Consider the following 14114-nt stretch of genomic DNA (forward strand, 5'->3'; position numbering starts at 1 on the left):
AGTGACATACTGGGCTAGGTCGACCTTCACCTCCCTCTCTCCCCCTCTCTGTGCCTCTCCCTCTCTCTCTTTGCGTTCAAAAAGTTGTACAGCTCTAGCATAAAATCATTAGGCATTAGAAATATATTAATAAAATGATAAAAGTACACATGAAACACTGCCCTGCACACATTTTACGTAACAACAATGATTAACTATAAGCTTTTCTTTTTTCAAAGTGTAAAAATAAATTTAGGTGTAAGACAATGATTAGGTTAAGCTAGAGAGTTCTAACGAGTGGTTTATCTCATTATGTGTATATCTCTGTTCTCAAATGATTAAAACATGTTCTTATGGCTATATCTTTGACAACAAGTGATCAAAACATATATACACTGAGAAAAATAAAGAAACTATTGTTTTATCGATCTTGTTGTATAGAATTTGGTGCATGGATGTGTGTCTTTTTGTCCAAACACCGGAAAATACCAAAAGAGGGAGACGAGAAGGTCTTTTGTCTGAATGCCGGACAATAAAAAACGAGGTAGGAGTCGTCCTCAAATCAGGAGGGTGGGCAATGAGAGTTTTTTTGAGTCTGAGGCGTAGGAAATTGGTAGTCCGGACGCCGGACACTTGCTATTGGTGCCCATGTTGACTTATTAGCTTTAGCTAAGTTGTACTTTGCAATTTGCACAAGCCATGATTTTACATTGGATTCTTCAGCCGAGAGGACCACTTGGACTTCAAGCATTCTACGAAGTAGGCCTATCCAACTTGAAATTAATTATATATATAGACTATAGACGTACATTTGAAATGAATTATATAGATTATAGACATACATACATAGTTGATATAGTATATATGAGTTAGGCTTCGGGGAGATGCATGTTTTGATATACATTTTAACATTTACTTTGTAGGGTTCATTTGGTAATGTGTTTAACAATCTGAAATGTCTACATTTTAATACATTATTCATAGATTATCCTTCCAAAAAGTAGACAAATCCAAAATCATAAATACATTTATTTGTAGTCAAGAAAACGGACGAATAAGGTTATACAAAGAAACACTAAATTCAATCCAACGATCATATGATTTTCGAATTTGGGTGATTTTTTGTATATGACCTTTAAGGTAAGACATAAAAGATAGACGGTTGGATCGTTGAAATATTACTGAATGGATCCCAAAAAAGCGTATGTCAAAATATTACTGAGTGGATTCCACAAAAACGTATATCAAAATGTGTGTTGCAAACATGTATTCTCATATCTAACCCATATATAGATATTCTTGTGCCGCAGTCAACTTTCATTCACATTCATGCATTTGGGTCTTTTTCGTAATGTTATGTAACATTTTTTGTCTGGTAACTAGACTTTGATTGGCAGATCCAAAACTTCTTTTCTTTTTGGTCCAAATTTGCCAGCTTATATATACTGACCTCCGGCGGTGCCTACTAACCACCTAACTCCTAGAAAGAGACCTTTATTTTACTATGCACAAACATGAGATGCAAAAAAACGACAGAATTCTAGGTCATCCATATGGCCAAAACCTAGGTTGGTTACCACCACAAAAAATTCATAAGAATATAATCATATATATTCTCTGTTGTGTTTGTATATAACAATTATTCCTTGCCGGTAGGGGGTTTTTCGGTGTAATGGTCCTCACCTCTTCATGAGAAAGGTAAGTGCCCGGCACATGATCATTATCAAATAGTTAATATCGTCTAATCTTTCTCTTTATGAAAAGAAAAAAAAATTCCTTGTTTTACTCATTAATGTAATTTAGTAAAAAGACGATTGTAATTGCCATCTAGGTTGATAGACTTGCCTTTTATGTTTGAATCGATATAGCTTAATAACATTGAAACCATGAAATTGATAATGAAGCAAAAATATATTGAAAACTTTTGAGTAGAATGATTCTTTTTATAGTCTAAAATTTTTAACCGTTAAATCTGTAACGATGTTATTCATAATTGAGAATCTCATAATTAAAAATTCTGGACCATAGTACGAGTCAGTCCATCTGGAAAAATCCCCAAATACAAATTGTTGTACATAGATAGGTAAAAAAAAAGATTGATTCGTTTGGTCTTTAAAAAATATGTCTCAGGCATTGTCAATTTGTCAGCATCTCTCTATTGAAGTGGGGCTTTCAGGTATGGTACGGTGCAAAACTGCACAAAAGCCAATGTTTTGTTGATGTCAATATATCTGACCCATACATACATACATTAGTAAAGATTGTTCTACAAAGCTTAGCCACGACAAGGTGTTACCACTGCTAGTGCAAGTAAAGTAACCGATAATATTGTTAGATAACATGTCATTAACTAATTGTCATGTATTACTAATATTGACAAATCCGTAACTAAACCCTAAATTGTCATGTGGCAAAGAAGTATGTTAAGGAATGAGCCCACAAAACTTTCTAATTCATTTCAGATTGTCATGGTTCGTGAGTCGTGTTTAACACTGCATGAGATGGAGGGCAACTTGGACGTAAACTCTAAACATAGTGTGTGTATATATGTGTGTGTATATATATATATATATATGTACACACACAAAAACGTGTAGATAGTAGATATATATACACAGAGGGTAATGTTATAGGGTTTCTGTTGTTGAATGTCAGTGTCGGAGTACCTAAAGTTAAGAGGTCTGCTAAGGTCTAATCCCGTGTCTCTTCCTCTACTGCCTGCTGTCTCCTACTCGTACCATCTATATCCCCAAAAAAGAACCGTACTCTATGACCATTTTAACAATCAAGTCAACGTTTAAATGTCCATTTTATTATAGTAGTAGAAATGAGTTAAGCATTTACATAACGGTTTGAGTTCAAATCTTGTTAGTGGTTAATTTAATATTTAATCTAACAAGCCATTTAGTACTACAGTATAGTGATATTCCTCTTTATTTGTAAATAAGAGGTCCTAAGTTCGATTTTCCTCAAAAACGAATTTGAACCACATTATTGTTAACTCATTGTGAGGCTAAACCTACCACGTCCTCTTAATGTAGATAATACCGTTTGTTAAAAAAAAACATTTAATCAAACAAAATATATCGTTTGTCTAAAAAAAAAAAATCCCTTTCATTTATCTAATTAATTGTTTGAATATCTTTTATTGGCAAAAAAAAATCTCTCCCATTAATCAATCCTAATTACGTTTTTTTTTTTGACAAAGGTAAAATCTTTATTATCAACAAACAACTAACATAAGACCATCTTTAACCTTTGAAGTAAAACTTAAAATTTTTAGCTCAGATAATTTAGGTTTTAATTCAGAAATAGTTTTTCTGCTTCAACCCTTCTGGCATAAAATATTAGCCCCATATTATTAAAGAATGAATTTAGGCTTTTTTTTTTCTAAATTAATTTTTTTTTAAATTATGTAGACTATCCTAAATTAATTTTATGAACATTTTAACATAAAAATATTTAAATTTCGATAAATATTGAAAAACCACTAAATTTGGGTCATTTTTTGGTTAAATAATTTTTTTAGCCATTGGATTTAAATTTGGGTTGTTAGATTTGATTATATTCGATCTCAGCCATTGGATTCAATAAATATATAAATATAAAATAAATAAATAAAAAAGAAATTTGAACGTGGACCGTTGGATCAACCAACGGCCCATTTGAATGTGGTCGTTGGATCACAAAAACTAGTCGTTAGGCTATTATGGTTACTGACACGTAGGGGACATGCCCACGTGGAGGGGGTCTCGCTGGTGCTATGGCTGGTGTGTTTGGCTATTCCAAGAGTGGTTTTTGGGCGTTTGGGCTTCACATCAAGTTTTCCACTCTCACATGTGGGCTCCACCACTAATTTTGGGCTAAATCTTGGCTGGTATTTGGGTTTTTTTTTTAGGGTTCTAACACTTAATCCATATAACAAGGGTTGGAATGAAATGGGGGAATAGAAGGGAAAATTTAGGATTTACTCCAAAGGTTGGAGTTGGTCTAAGGGTCCAAATTCAAGATACATGCAGAAGAAATGGACCCAAAATTACACAACGTGGGGGTCGAAACACAAGTTGGAGCCCAAAAACAAAAACTAGCCTTCTTCAAACAGCGTCTTCTATAGGGTGCATCCTTACACAACAAAAAAAATGAAATACTATCCCTCACAATTATTTAATACCCTGAAAATTTAAATATATGAATATGCGGAGAAAAAATCGAAAATAAATCGATTTATGGGTATGAAAATTTTAATTGAGAAATTTTATAATTTTGTTAATGGAAATTATTATAATTTAAGTCGTAAAATTTATCGATAAGTAAAAATAACAAAAATGTCCCTAGTTGGTTTAATGTAATTATACGAGGACGTATTTTATCCTCACATATTTTATCATATTTCTTGATATACTTGGATAGAAGACGATCTTACGAGCGTGTAGGAGAGAACCGTTCGTGAAATGGAGCTATAACGAAGGAGTTATTAATGTTTAAATTTAAGGACATTTTGGTAATTTTCCTTCAATTTAGAAGGCTCCAGATTTCCTGGAGCACTGAGATTATGCCACGTATGTGGCTGAGATGAAAAGAAAAGAAGAAAAGGGAAAAGATTAACGGGCAGGATGGGAAGGAAAGGAGAGAGGGATGCCCAATGAGGAAATAAAGAAAAGAGGGGAAATGAAGAAGGGGGCACCCAACCCGAACCCCTTTTTGACCCGGTTATTGGCAACGTTTTCCGGCGATTTTTCATGGTTTTTCTGACGAGTTTCGCCGAGCCACCACCTGGAAACTCTTCACTAGCCTTTACTCTCCATTTTGGCCCCAAGATTGACGAGGTTTTAGCCCCGTATCACGAAGAACGGAACCGCGGGTTCTGAGAACACCACGGCCGCAATCCGCCACTTCGGCACCCCTCACCATCAATGACCACCATCAATAGGCTCCTCTCAACCCCAAGAACAAAGCCCAAGCAGTGGTGAGGCATCAGAGCTTGTATGGAAGCCGAATCGAAGCACACCATTTTCTAGGGTTCCTACGGTTCGTGGGAAATTTCAGTTATTTCCTGGACAAATTGGACTTAACCACAGGTATAAAACTTGTTCTACTCGTTGAGATCTTCATTTCTATGAAATTTGGTAATTTTTGGAATTAGTTTAATTTTTCGGCGAGTCGGGCTGCGGTGCGGGCCGAGGCACCCTTGACATTTCTAGACTAAATTTGGATACCCTAATTCCATATGTGATGTTAGATTGACGAAATCTCGTCGTATGACTATAATTTTGATGGAGACTGCCACTAGGAAATTATGTGAATTGACAATCCAACCGTTGGATCGTCACCAAACCTTAATGCGTTGTAGAATGTAATATTTGAGGACAATAGGAACTTACGGATTGGAAATCCGATGTATGGATCTTCCTGAATTGGATTTCTAAGTTTGTATCAAACGTTGACCGCCACTTGAATGGGCGATTGGTGGAGATCCAGCTGTTGGATCGTAATGAAATTTTGATTTGCTGTTCGAGAAGAATAATGTGGATGTTGAGAAGTTACGGATCATAAATATGATAGGCAGATCTTCCGGTTTAGATTTCTAGGGTTGTGAACCTATTCTCGATCTTGATTGATGGTTGATTTTTATTATAGTAAACTAAATTGAGTTTCTAGCATGCCGTTTATCTTGGGGTGTTGTTGACATTTCATGAAGCTTAGTGGACTCATTGTGACGACATGTATCTTGATTTTTTTTTTTTTTTGCCATTGACCTATGGTTATGAATTGTGAACTACGATTGCCTTGATCCCTCCAAAGGGTGTGTAGACAGTCTTACGAGAAGTAGATGCAGTCATAAAATAAAAGAGATTAAATTTTTGTGGAAAACCGTTAAAGAAAGAATGTTAGAGTGGCTATTAACATAAGGGTTAATAATGACATTTTTGGCCTACCACTAAATGTAAATTCTGAAATAAAATTTTCAGGTCAGGGTGTTACAATTATTGTTTTTTTTTTTTAACATGCCCTCTTACGTGTGGCGAATTTTCATGTCTTAACAAGTGGACAACACAACGGGTGGAGCACGCGTGGCTGTTGGGCTTCACATGCGCCTTAACAACTGGAGAACACAACGGGTGGAGCATGCGTGGCCGTTGGGCTTCACACGCGACACGAGATAACCTGCTCTGTTACCATGAAGAAAGTTGAGGTTTTACCATAAAATCAATTAGCAATATAGAGAGTAGCCCAACCTCTTATAAACCCTTACAAGGTTTCTCCTTTCACCAATGTGGTACTCTTTTACCTTCACATTGTCTCAGCAATATGTTGTTCAAATTCGTATTTGGCAAGAATCAAATAAAAGATATATTACTAACAAGTGCAAAAGAATACTACTGAAACATAGTAATAAGTGGCTCATCTCTATTATTGTTCAGTATTAAGTTTAGAATCTTGAGAAGATTTGTGTGTTTTGGTAACCTTTCTAGTTTCTGAGCTGATAAAGTTTTCGGGTTTTAATCTCTAAATGATATGTCAAATATAGTATGTCAAAATTTTATTTAATAATTAATGTGGCAAATTGAATACAAGTGCTAAATCTTCTTCTTTTCCAATGGATGTGTCAAATATTTATTTTATTATTTTATTGGGCCTAGAGTTACATTAACTATTAAAAAATAATCAAAATTAGTTTTAGTTTGTATTCTATTAGTTGTTAATGGGACCCATGCATTAAAAAATTAAATTAAATATATTTGACTTTTTCTTTGTTTGCTGTCAAAAAAGGTAACTAGAAAGTAAGGAGTCAAATAACTCACGTGCCACATCATATATGGCATATCCATTGAAGAACACTTGAATGTCTTTTAATCTTATTTGACATATTTGACATCTCCTTTGGAAATGGTCTAAGCCGAATCAGTTTTTGGACAGGTACCAGTAGATGAGTATAAGGAGGAGGTATGTGAATCATCATCACTCAGCAAGGGTGATTGGTGATGGGATTTGGGTTATTCCATTCTATGCTAGTTTTATAATATTCGTTACCCACTCCTTGACCGCCATTTCTGGGCTCTTTACGGCCCTACATGGCGGAGAGAAATTGCCATTCTCATAATCAAATGACTCAAGTGGGTGTTTTGTGATTTTTGTGGAGTCTGATTTGAAAAGATCATTGGACACCAATGGGGGTTGCGAAACTAAGCCACCTTATACAAAGTTTGAGTCATAGGATGATGAGGACTTTAAGCGCTGTGTATCATCCGAGAAATCAATATATCTTGAGATGTTTTGTTGACATTGGGTGTAAAAAAGCGATCTGCACCAAGTACAACAATTGTCCTCATTGGAGACGAGAATGTGAATAAAAAATGGACCGGAGGCTTTTGGCTTGTCTCTATCCGAGCTTTGATCGTTGCCTATGGCTGGAATCAACGACACAATAAAATAGAAGAAACGCTCGCTGCATAGGTGCGAGGGAATCCAGCAGCGGAAGAGAAGAAGGCGCAGCAAATAAAAGGAAAGAAAATAAGTCGAACAATTGCGACCTATCTCAAAATATCAAGCAAAGTAAGCTGGTGATGGTTATGAAGCTATATTTTCTCTATGCAAAAGCTTTTGCTTAACAAAATACCAAGCAACGACCACATTTGACCATTGTCATCTATCTTTGTCATCCATCTAAGACCACACTTGACTTGGCTTGACGGCGTTAGTTTGCAGGCCTTCCAAATGACAGACTGATAACGGGATATACCTAACGACAGTAAAGTTTTGCCGTCAAGTATGACGGTGACAACACAACCCTAAGAAAATGGCGGGACGCCTTAAAACCAAAACCAACTGTTCTTCAAAACTATTCCCAGACGCAAACATTTCCCAAAATTAGTGTCCCTATTGAATCGCTCTCTCTCTCTCTCTCTCTCTCTCTTCCCATGGGATCGATGTTGCAGATATAATTGACCAAATGCACCTTCTTCATTCCCATGGGAAGCTGCTTATGCACACCTGCGAACGCAGGTGTCCACCACAGACGAAGAAACATCATCAAACCTCTACCTCAAAACAGTGTACATGACTCGTCACCGCGCAAGTCGTCCGTTGCAGCGGTTCCCCAGCACCGCAGTATTATATGGGTGCTGGACAAGACTGCTGGTGATGACATCTTCGGCAAGTACCTATTTGGCAAGGAATTAGGGCGAGGGGAGTTTGGAATCACTTACAGATGCGTCCACAGGGAGACGGGGGAGCCTTTTGCCTGCAAGACCATATCGAAGAGCAAGCTGAAGACGGAGATAGATGTCGAGGATGTAAGGAGGGAGGCTGAGATCATGCGCCGTTTGCCTAAGCATCTGAATATTGTCTGCTTCAAGGAGGCTTATGAGGATAGGGAGGCAGTTTATCTTGTCATGGAGCTTTGCGAAGGCGGCGAGCTCTTTGATAGGATTGTGGCCAAAGGGCATTACACGGAGCGCGCTGCAGCCAATGTTACCAGGACAATGCTTGAGGTTTGCCAGGTATAACTTGAGTTCCGTTCTCTCTAAGTTTTTATTTTATATTATAAAACATATAGTTGTCGGGGTGTTTTATCTAATTGATTGTTATTGATTTTTGCAGGTATGCCACAAGCATGGAGTGATACATAGGGACATGAAACCGGAGAATTTCCTTTTTGCAGATAGTAGTGAAAATGCACAATTGAAGGCAATTGATTTTGGCCTTGGTATATTTTTCGAACCAGGTATCTTCCAAAACATGACCTTTTTTTTTTTTCGCGTTCTTATTGCTTTTTTCGAATTTTGCTCGTTTCGAATCTTGCCAATATTTTGGTAGGTCAGAGATTCACTGAAATTGTTGGAAGTCCATATTACATGGCTCCGGAGGTGCTACGGCGTAATTATGGATCGGAAGTTGATGTTTGGAGTGCAGGGGTTATCCTATACATCCTACTTTGTGGAGTGCCTCCATTTTGGGCAGGTAAATTCATTTTAAATTTGTATTGTGGTTGAATTTAAGTTTTCTCTTCTCAGGAATCTGATTAACTTCAGTGCATATGATATGCAAAAAATGAGTGAAGATATTGTTTTCGAGAATGCTTTCTAATGTTCGGTTTACACCTAGTGCAGAATCTGAGGAAGGAATTGCACAGGCTATTGTTCGGGGTACCATAGATTTCGAGAGGGAGACATGGAAACAGGTTTCGGAGGAAGCAAAAGAACTAGTGAGGCGCATGCTTGATCCAAACCCTCACAACAGGCTCACAGTTGAAGAAGTCCTCGGTATGTATATTTTTGCACATGCTTGAGCAAAAAAATGTCGGATACAACGTCTGTGTTTCTTTCACTTAGCATGTCCATGTCTTAAAAAGTGCATTTGTTGTTCTGACGTGGACTACATAAAAATTGTACTAACCATTCCCTATCATTTTACATGAAGATCATCCATGGATACGAAACGCAAATCAAGTTCCTAATGTTCCTCTGGGAGAAAATGTCACATTAAGGATCAAGCAGTTCTCGTTAATGAATAAGTTCAAGAAGAAAGTTCTTAGAGTACGCAACTTCCCGAATCTCTTTTCTTTCACTAATTGTTAAGGGTGGTTCTTTGATTCTTTCACAAGCATTGTTAACCGTTGAATAATTCATAACTTCAGGTGGTGGCGGATAACTTGCCAGAGGATCAAATAGGTGGAATCAGACAGATATTCGAAATGATGGACATTGACAACAACGGAAACTTGACTTTTGAAGAACTTCGAGATGGTCTTGTGAAGATCGGACACAATGTTGCTGATCCTGATGTGCACATGTTGTTGGAAGCTGTGAGTTTATTTTGTTTGACGCCTTTTTGTTTTTCGATTTCTCTTTTCCTTTACCATATCTAATTAACAATCTCTCTGTACATATTCAAAAGGCGGATGCTGATGGAAATGGCACACTGAGCTGCGAGGAATTCGTTATGGTGTCTGTTCATTTAAAAAAGATAGACAGCGATGAATTTCTCCATCAAGCTTTTGGCTATTTCGACAAGAATAACAGCGGATATATTGAGTTCGAGGAGTTGAGAGAAGCCTTGCTCGATGACACACTTGGTCCGGCTAATGAGCAGGTTATACAAGACATCATATTCGATGTTGACTTGGACAAGGTAATTAATTTTTAAGTATATCCTTTTCGTTTCTTACAAATTTACCAATTTGATTGCTTTCCGATTTATACTATCGGTACCAACTTAAGTTTTCTGCTATCTGATATTACTAACACAAGTTTTAGAATTTAGGATTTAGGATTAGGGTCGTAACAATCTGCGAATACCGTATGATGCTGTCCAGAAAATGAAGATTTAAGTTGGTATCGTAGTAGTGTACCTGCGGATTTACCCTTTTTAATTATTTTGGTCTGTGTTTTATTAGGATGGGCGAATAAGTTTTGAAGAGTTTAAAGGAATGATGAAAACTGGCATGGACTGGAAAATGTCTTCTCGTCAATATTCGAGGGCATTGCTAAATGTACTTAGCCGTAAGTTGTTGAAAGACGAATCGTTACAAGCGAACTATAACGAGGAATAAGAGCTGCTTTTGAATCATGCATCTTCGTCCTCCCAAAAGTTATGACTGAAAAAATTGATTGTCGAATGTTAGTGTCTTGAAAGAGAAATGCAAAGTGGTCTCTCAAAAGTGAGACTTTTCATGGACTTTCTGCCATCTTAGTTTAACAATTTCCATGCCAACATTATTAAACATTATGCAAAAAAAACATGAGGTGGAGAGAGTCCATAGAGATGTTGTAAACTAAACCAAAAACCAATCAAGCAATAAACAAAACAAAACGATTTCAGAATTCCTCCGATATAGGAGCACCTCTCTAACAACGGAACCTTTATTGATTACCAACAAATACAAGAGAACTCACAAACACAAAGTGTTCCCAAGTATACAAACTTATGCCTCTCAAAAACTCTCACACACCAAACTCTATCTCACATCCATCTATTTATACTAATAGATGTCACAGGTTTACACAAAGTCCCTAGAATATAGGAAACCAAATCCCAAACCAACTAGGAAACACAAATCCAAATATCTTGCGTCCAAGATATCCTAATCCTTTTTAGTTTAGGCATGTTGATTTAATGCCAAATCCAACAATCTCCACCTTGGCATGAAATCCATAACGCGGCATCCAACAACTTCCGTTGCTCCACCATATCGCAAGATCAAACTTGCTTCAACTGCACCAAATCCAAGCAGTGCTCGAACTTAGCTGCATTAACCACCTTTGTCAACATATCAGTTGGATTATCTTCTGTAGCAACCTTTTTAAGACGAATCTCACCTTCAGCTACCACTTCTCTCACTAAATGATATTGTACGTCAATGTGCTTAGTCCTAGCATGATGTACCTAATATCTGGCCAAATAAATGACACTCTACACCTAAGTCTCCTAACAACCCCAGAGTCCACATTGCTTATTTGATAGCTTCAGCGATCGCCATGTATTTTTCTTGTGTGGTTGATAGTGCCACCGTTGGTTGTAATATTGATCTCCAACATGTAAGACCTTTTACCATAGTAAACACATACCCAATCATCGATTTCTCTTGTTTAAGTCTTCAGCAAAGTCTGAATCCACATATCCAACTAAGAACTCATTAATTCTTTCATCACATCTTTCAAAACAAATACCTTTGTCCCTCATTCCGTGTAAATACCTTAGTATCCGCTTAGCAGCATTTCAATGCTCTCTTCCAGGGTTATGCATGAATCTACTAACAATTCCAGTTGCTTGTGCCATATCAGGATGAGTACGCACCATAGCATACATTAATCCTCCAACCAAATTAGCATATGGAATACCATTCATCTTCATATTTTCCTCATCAGTTTTGGGACATTATTGACTACTCAACTTGAAGTGAGCACCTAATGGAGTTCCTACAGGCTTAGTGGCTTTTGTTACTCCAAACTTTTGTAATAACTTCTCAAGATATTGCTTCTGAGACAAACACACCAAACCTTTTTTTTTCTATCCTTTGTGATCTCCATTCCCAATATTTTCTTGGCATCACCGAGATCCTTCATTTCGAACTCCCTTCTCATTTGCTCCTTCAACTTTTCTATCTATGAAATATTGCTTGAGGCTATGAGCATGTCATCCACATAAATTAACAAGTACATGAACAAACCATCTTTCCACAGTGATCATAATGACTTCTTGTATAGTCTTGACCATTCGTAAACTTGTCAAATCTTAAATATCACTGCCTGGGCAACTGCTTTAAACCATAAAGAGATTTTCTAAGCTTACAAACCAATCTTTCTTTGCCCTTCACTTGATACCCCTCAGGTTGTCTCATATAAATCTCTTCATCCAAATTACCATGAAGGAATGCAGTCTTCACGTCTAGTTGTACCAATTCAAGGTTGAATTGTGCAACTAGAGCAAGTAATATTCGAATGGAGGAATGCTTAACCACAAGAGAAAAAATATCTCATTGTAATATATTCCCTCATTCTAAGCATATCTTTTAGCCACTAGCCTAGCTTTAAATCTTACCAAGCTCCTATCATCCACTCCATCCTTCTTTGCATAAACACATGAGCAGCTAATTGCTTTCCTTCCTCTAGGCAGCTTCACCAATTCCCAAGTTTTATTCTTGTGAATAGTGAGCATTTCATCGTCCATTGCATTATGCCATTTACTATCTTCTTCACTATTTACTGCTTTTTCAAAATTAGGGGGAATTTCAGCCTTAATTATTGGCAACGCATATACCATGCAACCCAAGCAATCTTTATATCTCGCAAGTATGGATATGTCTCATTTTTCCTTCCTTTTGGCTATGCAATTATCTTGTGTCTTTATATCTTCTGATGGTGTTTCTTTTTCGTGATCACTTTCTTCATGTTCAAGTTGACCACCTTGTCTTTCTTCTTCCATAACTTTTTTACTTGGCTGTGAATTCACAATTACTTGTTCTTTAAGCTCCACCATCTAAACATCTTCCTTCAATTTCATGTGACTTTCATTGAATGTTAGCTATCTACTTACTATAATCTTGTTCAACTCGGGACACCAAAGTCTGAAGCCTTTCACACAACTATTGAATCCCATAAAGATAGCTTTCTTGGCTCGTGGATCCAGTTTATTTTCCTTCACATGAAAGTAGGCATTGTATCCAAATACTCATAGCTTATCGTAGTCCTGAGCAGGTTCTCCAGACCACACTTCAATGGGTGTTCTACCCTTTAATGTTGTTGATGGTAGTCGATTAAGCACATGACATGCATAACTCAAAGCTTCTGCCCAAAATCTCTTTGGCAGCTTAGCTTGAGATAGCATGCAACGAACTTTCTCGAGCAAGGTCCTATTTAGTCTTTCTGTAATCTCATTTTGCTGTGGAGTATGTCTAACACTGAAATGCCGAGTAATCCCTTCCTTTTTACACACTTTGAAGAAATGATCAGAGGTATATTCCCCTCCATTGTCACTTCTCGGTATCAGAATCTTCTTTCCAGTCTTGTTTTCCACCATGTTCTTCCATTCCAAGAAGATGTCAAGAACATCATCCTTTCGTTTCATCATATATATCCATGATTTGTGAGAGTAGTCATCAATAAAAGATACAAACCATCTTTTTCCACCTAAAGAAGCATTCTTTGCAAACCCCCAATGACACGCCCGACCCTGATATCCTCCAAATACCAAGGTAGGCACGTGCTAGCCGACACTCGAAGATGACGAAGCCATATTAGAATGCATGGGAACTAGAAAGAAATAACTAACATAAATAAAACTTGTAAATTTAACTATAATGAATATGCAATTGTGGAACGTGTACAGAGCATACAACTAATCCAAGACACTAAAAATGAATCATATAAAATTGAATCAACAAAGGGATGGGTCTTACACTCAGAGGACTCAAGGATGCCGATGTGGGAGAGTCTTGAAGCGGGGATTGTACGTCTCGGTTCTAAGTCTTGAAGGGGAGCAAAACAACATATGAGTGGACCACATTGATATATAATAATACTAAAACCATTATTCAACAACGTACTAACCCCCAAAGTTTATGAAAATTCAATAGCATAATATGTAATATGTTTTCCGAAAACCCTAGCATGCCATAAAACATTTGTAAAACATAT

At 37.0% G+C, this 14114-nt stretch overlaps 1 protein-coding gene across 1 annotated transcript; it reads left to right on the plus strand.

Moving 5' to 3' along the window:
- Nucleotides 1-7844: 7844 nt before the first annotated feature.
- LOC103404738 (calcium-dependent protein kinase 24-like) lies at nucleotides 7845-10656 on the plus strand. The gene is made up of 8 exons (XM_008343695.4): nucleotides 7845-8480; nucleotides 8581-8704; nucleotides 8797-8940; nucleotides 9090-9242; nucleotides 9400-9515; nucleotides 9617-9784; nucleotides 9877-10110; nucleotides 10376-10656. Exons 1-8 carry the CDS (start codon nucleotides 7950-7952, stop codon nucleotides 10529-10531), a joined length of 1626 nt encoding a protein of 541 aa, XP_008341917.3. The 5' UTR covers nucleotides 7845-7949; the 3' UTR covers nucleotides 10532-10656.
- Nucleotides 10657-14114: the final 3458 nt, after the last annotated feature.

Source organism: Malus domestica, chromosome 17, assembly GCF_042453785.1.
Source record: "Malus domestica chromosome 17, GDT2T_hap1".
NCBI classification, from domain to species: Eukaryota; Viridiplantae; Streptophyta; class Magnoliopsida; order Rosales; family Rosaceae; genus Malus; species Malus domestica.